The sequence below is a fragment of the Nelusetta ayraudi genome, unplaced genomic scaffold (assembly GCF_046127955.1).
Source record: "Nelusetta ayraudi isolate G7.1 ecotype Tasmania unplaced genomic scaffold, CSIRO-AGI_Nayr_v1 ptg000017l, whole genome shotgun sequence".
NCBI classification, from domain to species: domain Eukaryota; kingdom Metazoa; phylum Chordata; class Actinopteri; order Tetraodontiformes; family Monacanthidae; genus Nelusetta; species Nelusetta ayraudi.
This window is the reverse complement of record NW_027466067.1, coordinates 5,198,076-5,214,995: the sequence shown is the minus strand read 5'-3', so window position 1 is coordinate 5,214,995 and position 16,920 is coordinate 5,198,076. Positions and strand designations below refer to the sequence as shown.

At 41.2% G+C, this 16,920-nt stretch overlaps 1 protein-coding gene across 2 annotated transcripts; it reads right to left on the bottom strand.

Annotated features, from left to right (window-relative positions):
• Positions 1-1,043: 1,043 nt before the first annotated feature.
• LOC142887350 (immunoglobulin-like and fibronectin type III domain-containing protein 1) lies at positions 1,044-14,972 on the bottom strand. 2 transcript variants are annotated; one of them, XM_076024939.1, is made up of 24 exons: positions 14,713-14,972; positions 12,816-12,897; positions 9,595-9,717; positions 9,357-9,496; positions 8,779-8,878; positions 8,659-8,682; positions 8,447-8,489; positions 8,164-8,359; positions 7,543-7,656; positions 7,269-7,431; positions 6,883-7,155; positions 6,412-6,783; positions 5,749-5,873; positions 5,362-5,503; positions 4,965-5,258; positions 4,567-4,866; positions 4,242-4,418; positions 4,017-4,145; positions 3,508-3,816; positions 3,235-3,320; positions 2,961-3,153; positions 2,494-2,790; positions 1,918-2,244; positions 1,044-1,828 (listed from the first exon to the last, which is right to left on the bottom strand). In XM_076024939.1, the coding sequence occupies exons 2-24, from the start codon at positions 12,850-12,852 to the stop codon at positions 1,824-1,826; spliced, it is 3,969 nt and encodes a 1,322-aa protein (XP_075881054.1). In that variant the 5' UTR covers positions 12,853-12,897; positions 14,713-14,972; the 3' UTR covers positions 1,044-1,823. The 2 variants fall into 2 exon arrangements, with proteins under 2 accessions (XP_075881054.1, XP_075881053.1); XM_076024938.1 differs by lacking the exon at positions 1,044-1,828 and having other exon boundaries at positions 1,842-2,244.
• Between the last annotated feature and the right edge of the window lie 1,948 nt (positions 14,973-16,920).

The window sequence follows — 16,920 nt, the reverse complement described above, 5'->3', positions numbered from 1 at the left end:
CAGGCCTTAAAAAAAGGCACCGGTGGGTTGTTTGTTTTCTGGTGAAAATGACCTTTACGATCAAGAAAGTGAGAGAAAGAGAGAGAGAGAGTGAGAGAAAGAGAGAGAGAGAGAGAGAGAGAGAGAGAGAGAGAGAGAGAGAGAGAGAGAGAGAGAGGTTTATTAAATTCACGAGCACACTGGGTTCTTGACTCGTCGCCGGCTGTCTCTCAACAGTGAAGATAAGCTTACATAACTCCCTGAATACATTCCATGACACTCTCGCAGGTCATCTGTTTGAAGTCTGATTTCCTTAAAAGGGAATCAAAAGGGGCGCGCAGTGCGTGGTCATGGGGGATGTGACAAATGGATTGCATTGCTCGCGCTGAAACCGAAACATGTTTGCATGATATTAAGCCTTATAAACCATATATTATAAACATCAGAGCACTTAAAAACTAACGGACACACCAGCTTCAATCGGAGAAAACCCGAAACACTTAATTAAACTTTAAACTTAAACTTTAATATTTTGTTGCTTTTTCTTCTGCTGGTTCAGCGAGGGGCTTGACAATAAGGCAAAGTGTGTTGGTTGAAATTGAAGATTCTGTCTCTGTGCGCTTCAGCGTCACCAGACTCACACATTGTTTGAATATTTTCACCATAAGGGCAATAAACAGTGATCTGTGCCTTAGCCTCTTTGATAAAGGGCTCCATGACAAGAGGACAGCATGTACCAGCGGAATCACATGTACAGCCTGTGCCATAAATAACTAAATAATAATAAATAAAAGAGGCAAAAAATGCAGTAGTAGTAGACTTTTGGAGCCACAGAACGGCCAAAGGTAACATTTGCAAACAAGGCACACATTGCTTCTGTTTATGTTTATATATATATATATATATATATATATATACATATATATATACATATATATATATGTATATATATGTATAATCAGATACTGTCTTATTTTAAAGAATATGGGGAATTGATCAAGGTCATTATCTCAACACTGTTCCCAGCAACAAAATGGAAATTGAAAAAACAAAACAAAACATAATTAGGCGTCGCAATCAAGTTTATTTCCTTCCGGCACCTCATGACAAGAGTTGGAGGTTAAAATTTGCTCTAATAATTGCACATGGACCTTGGGAGGGCGCTGTGTCAGTGGACCTTAAAACTGTAAGGGGTAAAGTCAATAAGAGTTTCCAGCTCTGTTGTAGATTAATTTATTATGAATTACACACATGGGGCACTTTTTTTTAATTAAGCTTGGTCTTTCATCCAAACACACTTTCAGGTCACTATCAATACTAGTGATCAAGGTTGTCTAACAACCTTCGTATGAAGTTTCCAAGAAGACTTTAAGCGTTAAAACAATAACTTAACAACTTTTTGAGTATTAAGTAAGAAAAACACTTTGTCATTGTATGAATAAAAAAGATGACATAAAACCCATGAAACTCGGATCAGCAGGTCAGTCCTCTAGATAGGAACAACTGTGTTTTATATGTGACTGTTTATAATAAACTACATAATGGTGTAACACATGACAATACATTCAGTCTTCACTTGTAGGAGCCTACCAAATTTGAGATGTAACAAAGTGGTTGTAAAATAGGAACAAACTGATGAACAGTTGGGATCAGGTAATTTTTAGCCTTTTGTAACTGTTAAACAACATTAAATGAAAAACTCTCACAATTGATGCCGTTTTGAGTCTCAGGGAGTTGTCTTGATTCTTACCACTGAACATGGTAAAGTCAAATAAAAACAATTTATATGAATCAACTATAACTGTCCGCAGTTCATCTTGTGTCCAGCAGCTACAATCTGTTCTTCATTCTGTAATAAAGACAACAGTAAACACTGTGATCAAAATGTCCGTCTTTTCATCCAAACACGACACGACATCTCTCAACCTGTTCCGATACCTCTGACACCGAGCACCATGGAGGACTCGGCCGTCCCCAGTCTGCTCTCGATGACCACCTTGTACTCCCCGTGGTCCTTGGGCCGAACCTTGAGGATGAGCAGGGAGCACACTCCGCACACGTTGGTGATGTGGTAGTCGGGGTTTGTGTTCAGGCAGACATTGTTGCGGTACCACGCCACGCGCGGCACCGGATCACCCTTAACTGCGCAGCTCATGCAGCACTCGTAGCCCTGCGGCGCTGTGCGCCGCCTCAGGGGGACGATAAATGATGGGCGAGACTCCAAGTCCAAAGGCTTTCTCTCCGGCAGGTTGATTTCGAACTTCGCTAAAAGTAGAAAAGAGATGCAGAGTGCATGGTTTAACATTATTAAAAAAGAGGTTCAATTGTCAGAATAGCTTGTGATGGCTTTTTGTAGATGCCTTCCCAAATGTTCTATCGCTTAACATGCTTGAACTCCAAATTCTCTATGTCTATGAATGTGGGGTCAATTATTGATGAAAGTGAAAGCTAACTACCGTAATACAGAAATATTTCCTTTGATTTCACATGAAATGAAATTGAGGAAGAACCGACCTTTCTCCTTTTTAGTCTCGTACAGAGGGGATTCAGACGGCGGTGAGAGACCCATGTCGTTCTTCGCAAACACTCTGAAGTGATACTCTCTTCCAGGCAAAATGTTGACAACTGTGAACTTGTTGTTGAAGAGGTTGTCTGCCACTGTCCTCCAAGTGCGCTTGAAGGAGTCTCGCTGGAAAACTGCGTAGTGCAGTCTGTCGTCCCTCTTCTCATCGGGGGAGGACGCCCAGGACAGAGTCACTGTCCCAGGGATGTTCTGCTCCAGCTCGACTGGACCTGGAGGCATGGGGTCGTCTGTGTCCAAATTCAAATGACAAAACAGACAAATTTACTTTAGGTACAAGTTTGTTGGTGACTAATTGTTCACTATTTAATGTAAGTGAGGACTTGGTTCTCTACTTGTAAACCTCCCCAGAACATTTCGGTGTGAATTGGAATATCCAGAAACTCATAGCGAGACTGACCTGTTACTCTTACTTCAACGTTGAAGCTGTCCACGCCAGCAATGTTCTTAACTGTAATAGTATAAATGCCAGAATCTGTCCATTCAGATGTGGGAATCAACAGCTGAGAGCCTTTGTCCGAGTTGGTGATTGTTACTCGTTTAGCAATTGGCGCACCATCTTTAAGCCACGAGATTTCTGGCCATGGTGAGGCCTGTGGACAATTAGAAAGTGATTACATAACATCGTTTTTAACCTTTACCAGTATTGTTTTGAAGCACAAAAAATGGTTTACCTCAAATTGGATGTGCAGACGAAGTGTGCTTCCACATTTGACCACCTCAAAGGTCTTCATGTTGCGATCTTTGAACTTTGGCCTTACTGTGACAATACAGAGATTACACATTTACACTTGTCTTTTTACAATTTGGCAAAAACAATTTGCAGTTTTCAATTTTCAATTTTCACACCGATTGTCTACAATGTTTTGGAGAAATGTCAAACCCCAGTTTTTGAGGTTAATGCACCTCCTGCTGCATTCCTGACTTCAATTTGAAAAAGTTCTCACCAGGAGGGGGCATGGCTGTGATGCATTTGTCAAAGCCCAAAGGTTCTCCGTCACCTCCGTAATTGGTGGCAATGACCCTCACCCAGTAAGGGGCCATTGCCCTTAGACCAAGCACGGTGTATGAAGTTCGGATAATTGGGTTGGCATTGCAGCGAGTCCATTCAGAACTGTCTGTTGGTCTGATCTCCACGTAGTACCCCTCGGCTTCATCCTCTGTCCCCTTTTTATCTTTGGGTTTAGCCCAGGACAGCGCAAACGTGGTGTAAGTGGAGGACGTTAACATCAAGTCAGAGACTTTTCCCGGAGGTTCTGAAATACCAGGATGAAAAATGACAGAGAGTAAAAGCTTGTTGATCCCCTAGAAAACCTTGAGGTCCTGATGTTCTGAGATCCCAAATAAGGGATTGTTTATCATTAGTCTGCGTGTGCAGTGACGCTTCCATACGCCTTTGCAAGCGCAAACCTTGCGTAAATCAGGCCCTGAGTGTCACTGAGTGTCACTGGCTTACTCATCGGATCTCTTGCGATTACTGTGTCACAAGGAATACTAGGATCTCCGCCTCCAGACAGGTTAATAGCAGACACTCTGAATTCATATGCTGCGCCTTCGAAAACGTCCTTCACTGCATACTTTGTATCTGTAAGAAAAGAGAAACACAACAAAAAATAGAAAAAAAAAGGAACACTTGAGTTGTTGAGTCACTTGATCCTGCAGCTTGTTCAGTTGTTAATACCTGTTATGGGTCCTTTTTGATTCACAAGGCTCCAGTAATTGGTCCCTTTCTTGTTTCTTTCCAAGTTGTATCCAATTATTTTGCTTCCACCAGTATCAGATGGGGAAGACCATGACAGATTTATACAGTCTTTAAAGGCACTGACCACTTTGGGTGTTGTTGGAGACCCAGGATAACCTGCAGAAAGACACAAGACACGTCTTTTGTCTTGGTATGTAGTTTTTCTTTCCTCCAGCAAACTTTATGGTGTTTATTCAAGACTAAAGGAAAAATAGCCTCCATGCTCGTTGTATGAAAGACACACTGAACTGAACGGACGACTTACGTAACACTCCGGCTGAAATGTCTTCTGTTTGAAGGCACTCACTGATGCCTTCTTCGTTTCTCGCTCTTATCCGGTAGCAGTATCTCCGTCCAGGGTCCACGTCTGAATCTTTGAAGCATGTGTTGCTACCAGGGACCTCGCCGAGCTTTGACCATTTATTGCGCCCGACTTGTTGCCGCTCTATAATATAATTGGTGACTGTGCGTCCGCCATTGTTTTTGGGTGGTTTCCATCTAAACTCGATAGACGTAACAGCGCTTTCCATGATCTCCACAGGTCCCTGTGGTGCCGTTGGCTTGTCTGTGGACCAAATTGTGAAAACATGAACTATAAATAACACAATGACAGATTTTGAAAAATACCATGTGTGACAAAATTAACTCCAAACGCCAACTCACCCAGGACAATAAGTTTGGAAATTCCTTCTGTTGTGCCAAATTCATTTTTGATTTTGATTTTGACCTCTCCGCTATCTTTCCTTTGACATTTAGTAAGACGGAGTTTGCTCTCAGAACAAGATGTTTCAATTTTCACATTGGTGGAAGGCGAGAGCTGGTCATCGTTTTTGTACCACTGTATATTCATTGGTGTTCCTCCTGAGAATGGCAGCTTCCATTCAGCATTTTCACCTGCCTTTATTGTTACGGGCTTGGAGAATTTGTCAAAAGCCTCACTCTCAACCTTTGGTGGGTCTTTTAAAGAAAGAAAAGGCATGTTGTTGTTTTTTTGAAAAGGAAAGCTATAATTGATAAACCCTCAGTCAATTTGAAGCATTTCTGTATTTTTTTGTCTGACCTTTAATATCAAGAGTGGCTTCTGATTTACGGCCTTCAGCCTCGAAGCGATAGACAGCTGAATCGTCTTTGCTACAGCAGTCAATGATCAAGCTGTGACAGGCTCCGTCTTTGATCATTTTCACACCGTCCCCACTAGTTAGCTTGTTAGATAAAAAGAAGCAGCACTGATGACACAAACCCACACGCACGTACTTGGACACACTTGAGAATAGTATGCTCATTTTACACGCCTCATCATGCATTACATGACTCATAATGTGACAAATGCAAATGTGGAAAAGGAAAAAGTGTTTAGCAGACCTTTATTTAACTACTTATATTTTTTGTGAAGCAGATAACCTGTGGATAAGTGTAAGTTTTACCACCATTATAATGAAAGACTTACCAATTTCCCATTCTTATACCACTGGCCCTTAGAGGTCGCACTACTCAGTTTGCAACACAGCTTCGCCTGCTCGCCAACATTAGCAACAGCATCTGACAGCCCAATGACAAACTGGACACCTTTATCTGCAACGACACCAACAGAGCAAATATGAGAAATATTGCAGCTCATAAAAGCATGATAGCTGAATACTGAAAAAGTACAAGTTTCTTGTATTTTATCTTTTATTTCATTTCTCTAATTGGTATTTAATGATTTGCAGTGATTGTGTAGGGATGCCATTTCTTCCACTCATGTCACTTAAATTTGAATTTATTTTTGGGCCTTAATATAAACTATGATTCAGCAGCAGTGTTACAGACTAATTCAAAACACTGTCACAATTCATGATTTTTCTTTTCAGGATGCCCGTTTAAATGATTTTTGTCATACCAATTTTTTTTCCATGAGTCTGTGCAACATGATCACAAGTCACATAAGTATTTACATTTACAATTTACAATTACAGGTAGTAGATTTTGTAATTGAAGCAAACAAATCAAACATACCATCCCCATATTTAGAAAAATGGTTTAGAAAATGTATAAGATTTCAATCCTCTGTATTTTTTGTATTTGGCAGAATGACTTTGGCTTAAATATTTGCAATGTGCAGGGATTTTACCTCTTACACTTTCAGGAACCAATGGACCCGCATGCAGTCGCCTCTTTTTCTTATCATCAGCATCGTCTCCCTGATTTTCGCCACTGTCGTCCCTTTTCTTCCCATCTTTGCCATCCTCGCCTTTATCGGTCCTGCCAGCAGTCCCATCAGCTTCCCCAATACAAGATCCATTACCAGACGTTCCATCAGTCCCATCACCACTTCCATCAGCAGACCTATCAGCAGCCCCATCACTTTTCCCAAGATCAGAATCATCTTCGTCCTCCTCCTCCTCAAGCGCCGCCCAGCCGTCTTTCTCATCTTGCTGCTTGGCCTGGTTGACTTCGCTGTCTCTTTGGGCTTCCATGCGGGCTTTTCGCCTCTCTGGGTCAGCTGATAAAAAGCGTTTTTTTGTTTTTCTTTCGACAAGGAAAAATGTGAATCCATAAAGATCATTCATAGGATTCATTCCATGCAAAGCCGTTGACTTACCTTTCACAGCGAGAGAAGCGCTGCTTGATGTTAGCCCAGCAATTGCATAGTACCGACCCGCGTCTGCCACCTCACAGTCCTTAACCCTCAGTGTGTGGGTGAGTCTGTCTTCTGACACAGATATCTTATATTTGTCCCCGCTTTCGAGTGACGAGTCGTCCTTCGACCATGTGATACTGTTGAGGGGCGTCGACAAGACGCACTGGAAGACGGCGTCCTCGGTTTCGACGGCCTTCACATCCTTCAGTTTGTCTGTGAACTCCACGGCAGGCACTTGAAGAAGAATGAAAGAGGGACTTGGAGTGTAATAAACAGTTTGATCATGTGAAATAAACCCTGATGTATGATGCCAGCACACTCAGCTTGTATACTTTTCGTAATGTTACCTTGAAAGTCCGTGGTGAGAACATTTGTCTCATCAACATCAACCTGGTAAAATCCAGCATCTTCTGGTTGAGGATTATTGATGGTGAAAACATACTTTGTTCCTATTATCTTCAGGCAGTGTTTGGAGTTTTCATCATTACCAAATGGAACCAAATTCCCATTCTTCATAGAGAAAAACATGTTAATAATTGTATGTTAATACATTTTGATTTCAGGTAAATAAATGATTGAATCATCATTAAAATGATCGTTTTGAGTCTGATCTTGCCTCACCTTGTATACATTGATTGTACTATTGGAATCCCGTAATTTCATGTCCACACTGAATTCGGCTCTCCCATTTGGTTTCACTTCAATTTGTTTCACATTTTTCAGTTTTTCCACAACCTGTCAACAGACAAAGTCTTTTGTTCCTGTTTTACGCCAAACTTCACTGACAATTTGAGTGGACTTCAATGTCTGTAATGCATGGCCATATGGAGCTTTTTATTTTTTCTCATTGTTACTATTATGATTGTTGTTGTTCTTCTTCTTCTTATTATTATCTTTCTTTGTTTTGCTTTGTTTTGTTAAGCACTGTGGGTTGAACATGTTGTGTATGAGCAGTGCTATATAAATAAAGTTTATTATTATTATTATTATTATTATTATTATTATTATTATTATTATTATTATTATTATCATCATCATTATTATATGACATATGCTTGCGATAAACTTTCTAACCTCTTGACACCACTAAATGTTTCTTATGTTGCTTCAAGATGTCATAGTTGCAGGGCTGATTCAATCATCCACTGGGAAATGAGCCTGATGGTTTGGACTTCCTCCCAAAGACTTTTACCATTAGCACATCCCAAATATGTATCACTGTGACTCTTTTCAGCACCGTACCCTTGCTTGCTCGTCTGCCCTCTCCTTTGCCATCTGCTTGAGTCTCTTCAGCATCCAGCGAAAGTCGGTGACACCGAAGTCGAAACAAATCTTTTCATAGTGCTTCCTCGGTGCACTGAGAAGCAGCTCACAGAGCTTGGGGTCAATTTCGCCTTCTTTTTTTGGAGGGAGTTGTTTTTTTCTGGTAGTGACCACTCTACAAAAGCAGAGAAGGTTAAAGGATGTCAAGGGTTTACGTTTTTGTATCACAGAGAATATTTTTTGTCTCTCGCCCCCGGCTCACGTTTTCTTAAGCATTGATCTGAAATCCTGAGTCCCCTGATCATCTGCCAAAGGAAGTCAAGATTTGTCGTAAATGGAAACAAAAAAAAACATGGATCATTTTTTACAGAAAGACATTAATAAAGATAATTATGTTCAACATTGTTCTGATGTTAAAACAAATATCTCCCGTTGCGGCTGAAGGATGATAAGGGTGTTTGCGGCCTCATGTACCTGCCTGCTTCTTCTTTAAATCAGCTGGGTAAAGAAAGAAAATGGTACAAATACACAAAATAATAATGAGTGAGCAGTCAGCATGAATTTACATTCAACTCTCACTGGAGGCTCACTTACCTCCTCTCACATTGAGATTAGCAGTGCAAATAGCCTGTCCATACTCATTGGTAGCTAAGCATTTGTAGGTGTCTGCTTGGTCTTGGTTTACATTGACAATCTGTGAAAGGGATATTATTGTATTTGCATAAAGTCCAGATTAATATCACCTTTAGGGTCCATTTCAAATTAAATCAAATTAAGCACCTCAAAAATAACAATAATTGAAAAGAGATGTGAGTAAATCCAGAAATAAGTTTAGTTTTTGACACACCTTAAAACAAGATTTTCCCACTGGAACTCTGTGACTTTTTGTAAATTAAATACATAAGGTAACAGATTTTGATACTCACATGGCACTAGATTCCTCAGCTAAGCAGGTTTAGTGGTAAAGGATAGATGCAAAATAAAGAGTATTGTCTAGATTGTATAAAGAATCACAAGGTGGTGTCCGGAACTTTCATTAATAGCATCATCACTATCGCATCAGGGTTTTTTTTTGTGTGTGTGACATAATATTTTATCAAAGTAAATATTATTATAAATGATTAATAAACAATACATGAAGATCAGAGAGTGTCAAAGCCTGAACTTCTTACCTCAAGAATGTGTTCTTGACTTCTTGCATCGTATCTACTTTTATACTTTGAGGAGTCATCCACTGTTCCCTTATTACGTCCCCATGTCACCTTTGGTGCCGGCTCTCCACTAACCATTGTTTTGAAAAAAGCCTTTTTACCTGTAAAGTCAAAAAAATTGCTGGGTGTCTTACAACATTGTTGCTGTCAGAACTCTTGCAAGTTCAGGTGTGTTTCCCTTATGGAATATGACATTTACCCTCCTGAACGGTTGTGGCCATTGGCTTCCGGGTGAAGTCAGGGGTCGACTTTCCCGGCGGGAGGTGCTCAACATGCTGAGTGATGATAACCCCAGCAACTCTGGACCTTTTCTTGATAGCCACTGGGAAGGCCGCGAGGGAAATAAAAAGAAGAAGAAAATTCAGTTTGATAGGTTGAAGAAGTCCTGGAAAGACGAGTAATTTCTGTGTTAAGAGTTACACCAGAAAACTGGGGACACAACTTGGGATTCTGTATCTTTTAATTGGCTTCACACACAACAAGTTCACTGCTACAGCAGGTGTCGTGACTTGTGCCTGCATCACAGCAAACAGCAGGGATGCCCACAGTGAAATCCAGTAAGTGGGGGCTGGTAATCAATGTTATAAAGGATACAACTATGACTTCAAGTTACGAGTAGGTCCATAAGAATAGCTAGCAGGACAACGCCCCTCGTCATATTTTATTCCAGCACTGGGTGGTTTTCCTGTAAATTACCAATTAGGCTACCATTTTAGCAAGTTGACAATGTCAGAAGCGTCGTCTGTTTGTTGGAAAAGTGTCAGGCGAGAGAATATCAGAGATAGTGTGGGGGCACCCGCCAGTAAACAAGAAGCAGGTGAACCGCATGTACGGAGGGCCTGTGACACGTCCTACTAATGTTTGACGACGTCGTGACAACACCCTGAAAGTCTAATAAGCTGTAATTTGCGCATAGCTCAAACAGTTGCTGTTTCTCAAATACTACATTTTTTTTTTAAAAAATTTAATTTAATTTAATTTATTTTTTTAGGATTGACGACTTAGCGTTATCAATATTTAATAGTAGATGATTTTTCACGTCATCTTCTGAACACAATTTTTTTCTGCTTTTCATCATCTATTTTTTGCCTTTCGTTGCGAGTTCACATAAGTACCACCGGAGGTCACTGTTCACTTTCCCTTCACGCGACACTTCAGCGGGAAAAACGGGCTGCCTTGTAGCCGGTGGAACCGTGCTGAGTAAATTGAATGTAGTCATACGTCGTTCGTTAAAAAGACAAAGATATCACAAAAGATACAAAGAAAGCGGAAACAGTTCATAAAGCAGGAGGGAAATACACCTGGAAATACATCACATGGACTTTGTAAGTAGATGTTTGTTGATATAAATTGTATATACATTTTTTTTTTTTTTTTTTTTTTTTTTAGGACGCTCTAAAAATGTGACGACACAGTGGTGAGAGCACCGTGTCCGAAGTGTGGTAATGGCAGCCCTGAAACCAGCTGATGATTGCCATTTTTCCCCTGCCTCTCCAGGATTTCAGCTGTAGGCTGACTCACTCAGTGCACAACATAAAGTTCATACGGCAGCTGGTGAAAACAAACACACGTCATAATGACTCATAGTAGCTTCGCTCACTCTGGGGCTCGGACCTTTGCTGCGGCATAGTGCTGATAGTGACAAACGGCTAATGAAGCACCAGCGCTTGCTTACTTCCGTGTTTGGGTTTTTTCTTTTTTTTTTCCTTTTCTTTTTTTCTTTTTTTAGTGATTGTGATAGTCAGGACGTCAGTTTAGGGATTCATTCGATATGATTTCCCCATGTAGTTGTCGGGGGGAAAAATACATTTTTGTATTATACTACGTAGTATATATTTGCATGAAATCACCTCCAATAAAAGCTTTGCAGCTTTTTTTTCTTTAACAAAAAAAAATAAATAAAAAATTCAGAATCATTTTGGCTGCTGAGTTTTATAATAATCTCTTGAGGAGCAATTAGCTGGTTGTGTTAGCTGCGATGCCAATGTTTGTGTCATTTAAACTGGCCATAAACAAAATTTCACTGGTAGACTCAATAGTTTTGTGCAATGCATGTCCACCGAAACAAGCCACAGGAGGCTCCAGTCCTCCACAGTGTGCTCCACCTTTAAAAAAGTTGCCCCTCGACTGAGGAAATGAGGATGTTACAGAATTATTTTAGATAGTTCCTTGGAATATCTTTTGGAATCACAACATTGCACCTCAGCGTGCATGCTTTACAATTTCATCCTGCATCTGCTTTAGCAAGACCCACGATAGATGGACGGATTTTGTGCCACGGATTACACAAAGGCCCCTGCAACGAAAATGAACGGTTATTAAAAGTGGCGCAGTGCTGTGGTGGTGAGCACTGCCGCCTTGCACCTGGCAGTGCCTGTATGCGAGTTTGCAGGTTGCCCTCATCTCTGCGTGACTTTCCCTGCGGGTGGTCCGGCTAAAGAAATCGAGAATAAAATTATCCAGTGAGTGTCGTCGACTGAATGCACTGACAAAAATCTGGATCTGATCCCTGGGTGCGTCACTGCAGCTGCCCACAGCATGTCAAAGGAGGACGGGTTGAGTACAGGGAACACGTTTCACTGTATGTTACTCTGCACATGAGATCCGCAAAAGTGTCTTTCGTCTTCTGAATAAATTGAGTGTGATCGATGATCAAAAACATCATCATCATCATCATTAAGGATCATGGACAAAAAGTCAACCTCTCTTACACTGAAAAAAAAAAGCAGTGAATTTATCCTTTTTATTCTACAACATGGCACAAATCCCTAAAATTGGTTCATTACTGAATACAGCGCAATCATCAACATGCTTTAAACTCAAAACACAGCAAACTGACTGAACTAAGTGAATTACACCGACATACACAGGGAATTAGCCGTCTTTCATCACCTTTAACAGCCGGAGCCAGGTTAAAGTGCATGTATTGAATATTCATTAAACCGTGTGTCATTTCTCAGGGGGTCGGTTTATAGCGTTATATCATCGGAATGCAGCCGGTTTTGTTCCTTGAGCTTTGATTCACACATAATCCAGGCCTGCTAGGACACAGTCAGCCGACTGCCGCTGCATACCAATCACTCCTGAAAGAACTGTCAGGTTCTGACACCAGCAGGCGTCAGGATGCCCTCAGTTGGAATTTGTCAGCTGCATGGAGCTTGATGTGCCTTTCATAAACCGCCCAGAGCACCCGACACGAGAACTGCGGTCAGGGTGTGGATGACTCTGGTAAGGCTGGGATTAGCTTTGGGGGAGAAAAAGAAATTGGTTCTCTGCCCGTCTTTTACGGAAAAATCCATAGGTCAAATATTTTGCCTCAGCTTTTTTGTGTGTGGAGGTTATGTCATGTTTGTTAATATTAAAAAAGCTCATCATAGATTAACAACCTGAAAAGAATGAACAAAACATTTACCGCCCTACCTGAGGCTTTTGGTTGCTGCTTGGTCGCTGAGCTCATCGTGGTTATTGTATTCTGCGCTCAGTGGTTTTGGCCACTTCTTGTCTGAAACACACACAGAAAAAAATATTGCTAAATGCCACCAGTCTGTGCTTTGGTTGCTGGAGACCTTATTTTTGCTTTTACTGGGCTGATGTTGAATCACAATTAAGAGAAGTTTCATCCGGATGACTCATTGATGCTTTGCTCTGCACACATCAAGTCTGAGTACAGTCAAAAAAATAGTTATTTAGCTTCAGCATTCCAACATACCAACAAAAAAACCTCCATGCTAACCTACTGTTCTAGAGCCGTGTTTGTCATATCTAAAGCTTATCGTGTCACGACTGTTCCTAAAATCAAGTTATATAATATGTATTTCTTCTAAAAAAGGTAATTTCCAATCCAGTATGTGGAGTCCCATGACTTTGTGTGAATGCTTGTCTCATGAGAAAATGGAAGACTGACAAATCGGGGTCGGGGCGAGAATAGGTCGCTAGACTCGGCCTCGTAGCTTCTCCTCATGTATCATCCGTGTTAGTGCATGACATCAGCCTGTCAGAGCATGGATGCCTGGAGTCCTGAGTCCCCGTGCAGACGTTTGGAGATGTGCTGGGACACTGTAAAAGGCGGAATGTGAAAACTCGCCAAGTCGCTGACTCTGCCCTCCTGCGTGCGGAGTCAAGTGGCTGCGCCAGCAATGCAAGCGCTCGGGCTCCAAACATAGACGCAAGGGGAGCGTCTTCACATTGGAGCGTTACACTGATGTGTCAATCACAGTCATGACCACTGATGACTATGTTCATAGGGTGATTCTTTCCTATTTTTCAAGCTACTAACCTTCGTTGATGCTGAGAATTGTTAGCAATATTACTATTGTTTTGTATTGTTGTACGTCGGTTTTGTGTTGCAAACAAACAGACGTTTTATGCTTTGTTATAACGCAAACTCAAAGCAGGACAGCAAATTTTTGCTTATAATCTGTTTTCTGTCACTCTTTGACTTTGACCTACTTTGAATGTAGCTCAAGAGACCTGTAAGTCATGTAACGATGGGTTGAATCACCTAAAAAAAAAAAGGAAAAAGGCAAAGCTCATGTCATGCAATTCAAAGTTGAGTCATAAGTCAGTAAGTAATTCTCTCAGCAAGGCTGAATTTCAATGAGAGCAAAATGGGCTGTATATAAAGACTATGTCCGTAAAGATTCTTATGCAGCTCTTTAATTTCTAGTGCAAGAGAACTGCTGCAATAATGTGAAAAATGGGTATCTAACCTTGAACAGATAAAACCCGTTGGAATAGTACAGCTTTGATGTGTCTCTGTGCAATCCGAGGAAGTTTCATGCTCAATCTTTTGTCAGTCACGGGGACTTGCTCATGAATCTCACATTATTCATTAAAACATAAGGGATAAGGAAGCTTAAAATGTCTTTAGCCTTTTATTATTTCTGCTTTTAATGGTAATCGAAACCCTAAAACCGTAAACGTTACGAGATTTTACGGCTGAGACAACCTTAGAGATTGTTCCTCTGTATCCGTGACGGGAAGTGAGGCTACGCTAGCGACGCCACGATGAACATTTCTATCACACATCACTTTGCAACCCCAGCCTAAGATTTCAGACAGACAGATGTCCGATAAAAAGCTATTGTCCGTTTCCTTATTTATTTCTTTTATCTTTATTTTGGCAATTGAACCCAAAATGTCACAGATTCTGCTGTCTTTCCACACCAAATGACCCCAAAAAGCTCCTTTGACTTGTGTCACTGAAGAGCATCCGGCCTGATCAAATCTCATCATAAAGCTTTTTCCCTTGAAACAGATCTGCAGTTCTTTAAGTTGGAATACTAGCAACAACAACAACAGAAAACATTGCACTCACGTCCAGTTGTTCGGTCTGTTTCGCTATCCACCTCCAGTTCGTCCTCACTGTGTAATCCAGCATTTCAGCTGCGGCACCTCCTTTTTGTTGGGTGATAAAAGTTCACAGCCCGTGGTCGTCCCTACATGGCTAAAAAGCGGCTGCTAAAACCCCGTATTACGGCAGCGTTAAAGAGTGGAGGTTCCTCTTACTAATCCCCATGAAAGCGATCACTTTGCAGCTCCTTCTGAAAATATATCATGACCATCCATTCAATCTGCTGCTGGTAATAACCAGTCAACAGTTCTTATCTATTACTCTCGGAATTTTAAAAGCTCCAGCGAGTTCATGTGTTCAATTCGTCACTGTGTTGTCCCAGATGCCTCCCTTGTTAATTCATAGATGATACAATTACTCTGTATTGTAAGGGTCAAAACTGCCGAGGGCAGGGTTTCTGATTGGCAGCTTCACAAGTCTCCAGTAATGTGATGACCCTTCTGTGTTTTTATTGGCCAATAAACACGAACATGAGACATTTGAGGGGAAAAAAAATCTGTGGTGGAAAATGACTTGCAAAAGTATCATCTCAAATGTTATCACTGTGTGTCGGCGCTACTATAAAAAGATGCTTGCTCATGGGTTGGCAGCGGCGGCGGATTGGGGATGTGCAATGCACTGTGGGGGATTTCTGGTTTTACGCCGTCAAGAGGTTAAACAAGCAGGTCGCAGCCGGAGTTTCGTGGAATAGTCACCCCGGCCTCATTAAAGACCAACCCTCAGCTCATTCCCACACAATGTATGAAACTCGCTGAAGCTCCCCAAGATATCCTGTATATCTTTCTTTTATTGAAATGCATTAAAGACACAACAGGCCTAGACTTCAAAATATTTGGTTCAGTCCACCGTTGTTTATTTTATTTTATTCATTTATTTTATCTATAACTGAGCTGTTATTGATTTTCGCCTACAGCCAACTTTTACCTTGCGTACGAACAACCTGCAACCCAGATGACTTTGCCCTTGATGAGTGAGCGCAGTTGTATTACGTCACTGGCTACTTGTGTTGAGTGAGGAGATTAGGCTAATCATCACTCACAGGGCAATAATTTGATACCACCACTGGGGTGGGGGTGTTGAGCTGGATAAATCACTTGTTGATTGTGCTTTGGCTCGTAAAGTTGAGTGTTAGAACGTTTCTGGTTTTCTCCCGTGTCGGAAAGAAGTGTTGCGACTGAGCCCTTCTTTTTGTAATGGCGATGTAGAGGCTGATCTCTAGATCCAGTCATTTTGCAACCACAGATAAAGTAATTTAAAGTCCTATTTGCGGACACCAGCAACACATTTGGTTCTGTTATTTCTTCTTCATGTTCATTTGTCATTGTTTTTGAGAGCCGCTTGGAGAAACAAGCACTTTAATCCCGTACTGGTAACTGCAGGCTGGTGGAATTTGGGTCAAGTCCTCAGAAAAAGATCCGAGAGCTGACAGATTTTAGATCATTTCTATATATTTTTTTGGAATTGAGATCTCTAGGCTTAGTAAAACATATAATGGAAAGCAATGTGGTTAAAAAAAAACACCCCACAAACCAAATCAGTCAGTTTTTTTTGCATGTTGTGGAGTGATGGGTCTCCCCGTACTTCTTGTGTCGTGCCTGCTCGCCTCCACTTTCTTTTTCCACAACCGTTGAATTCATTTTAAACATGTTCTTTTTTTCCGAGCTGTCTGTAAATGCACCGCAGCGGCATACATCCTGTCATGTTTTGATGGAACCGACACAGCTGACACAAGTGCTGGCAGCACAGCCCTGCAGTAGGTTCTAATTTCCAGCATAGCAGCCGGCAAACGGTGTCCCCAAAACAAACCATGTGAGCGCAGAGTGACGCTGCTGCCTCTTGAGAGTAGAAGCTAAATGATGCCAAATGAATTAGATAGCGCTTTAAACAACAATTGCAACGCTGTTGTTACCTGCGTCAGATGGATTCAAGCTTCATGGCGACATGCTTCCAGCAGACTTTTGACTGCACCTGCAGACATGGACTCATTTATCTTCAGATGAAATATACTGGTGTGGATGAGTGGCGTATATAGTTCATATTTACGTACAGTATGTGATTGTCACCAATGCCATTAAAATAAGGACAATTCCTGTGAAAAAAAACCCCTTGCAATTGTACTGCATACTGGGAAGCCTGAGCAAAGTTGGATGGTTCTTAAACATTTGAAAGTGA

Coding starts and splice junctions, on each gene's coding strand:
- LOC142887350 (XM_076024938.1), bottom strand. CDS start 12,852: ATGAGCTCAGCGACCAAGCAGCAACCAAAAGCCTCAG. Junction 8,360..8,446: donor AGATCAATGCTTAAGAAAAC/GTGAGCCGGGGG, acceptor CTGCTTTTGTAG/AGTGGTCACTACCAGAAAAA. Junction 4,419..4,566: donor CATTTCAGCCGGAGTGTTAC/GTAAGTCGTCCG, acceptor GTCTTTCTGCAG/GTTATCCTGGGTCTCCAACA.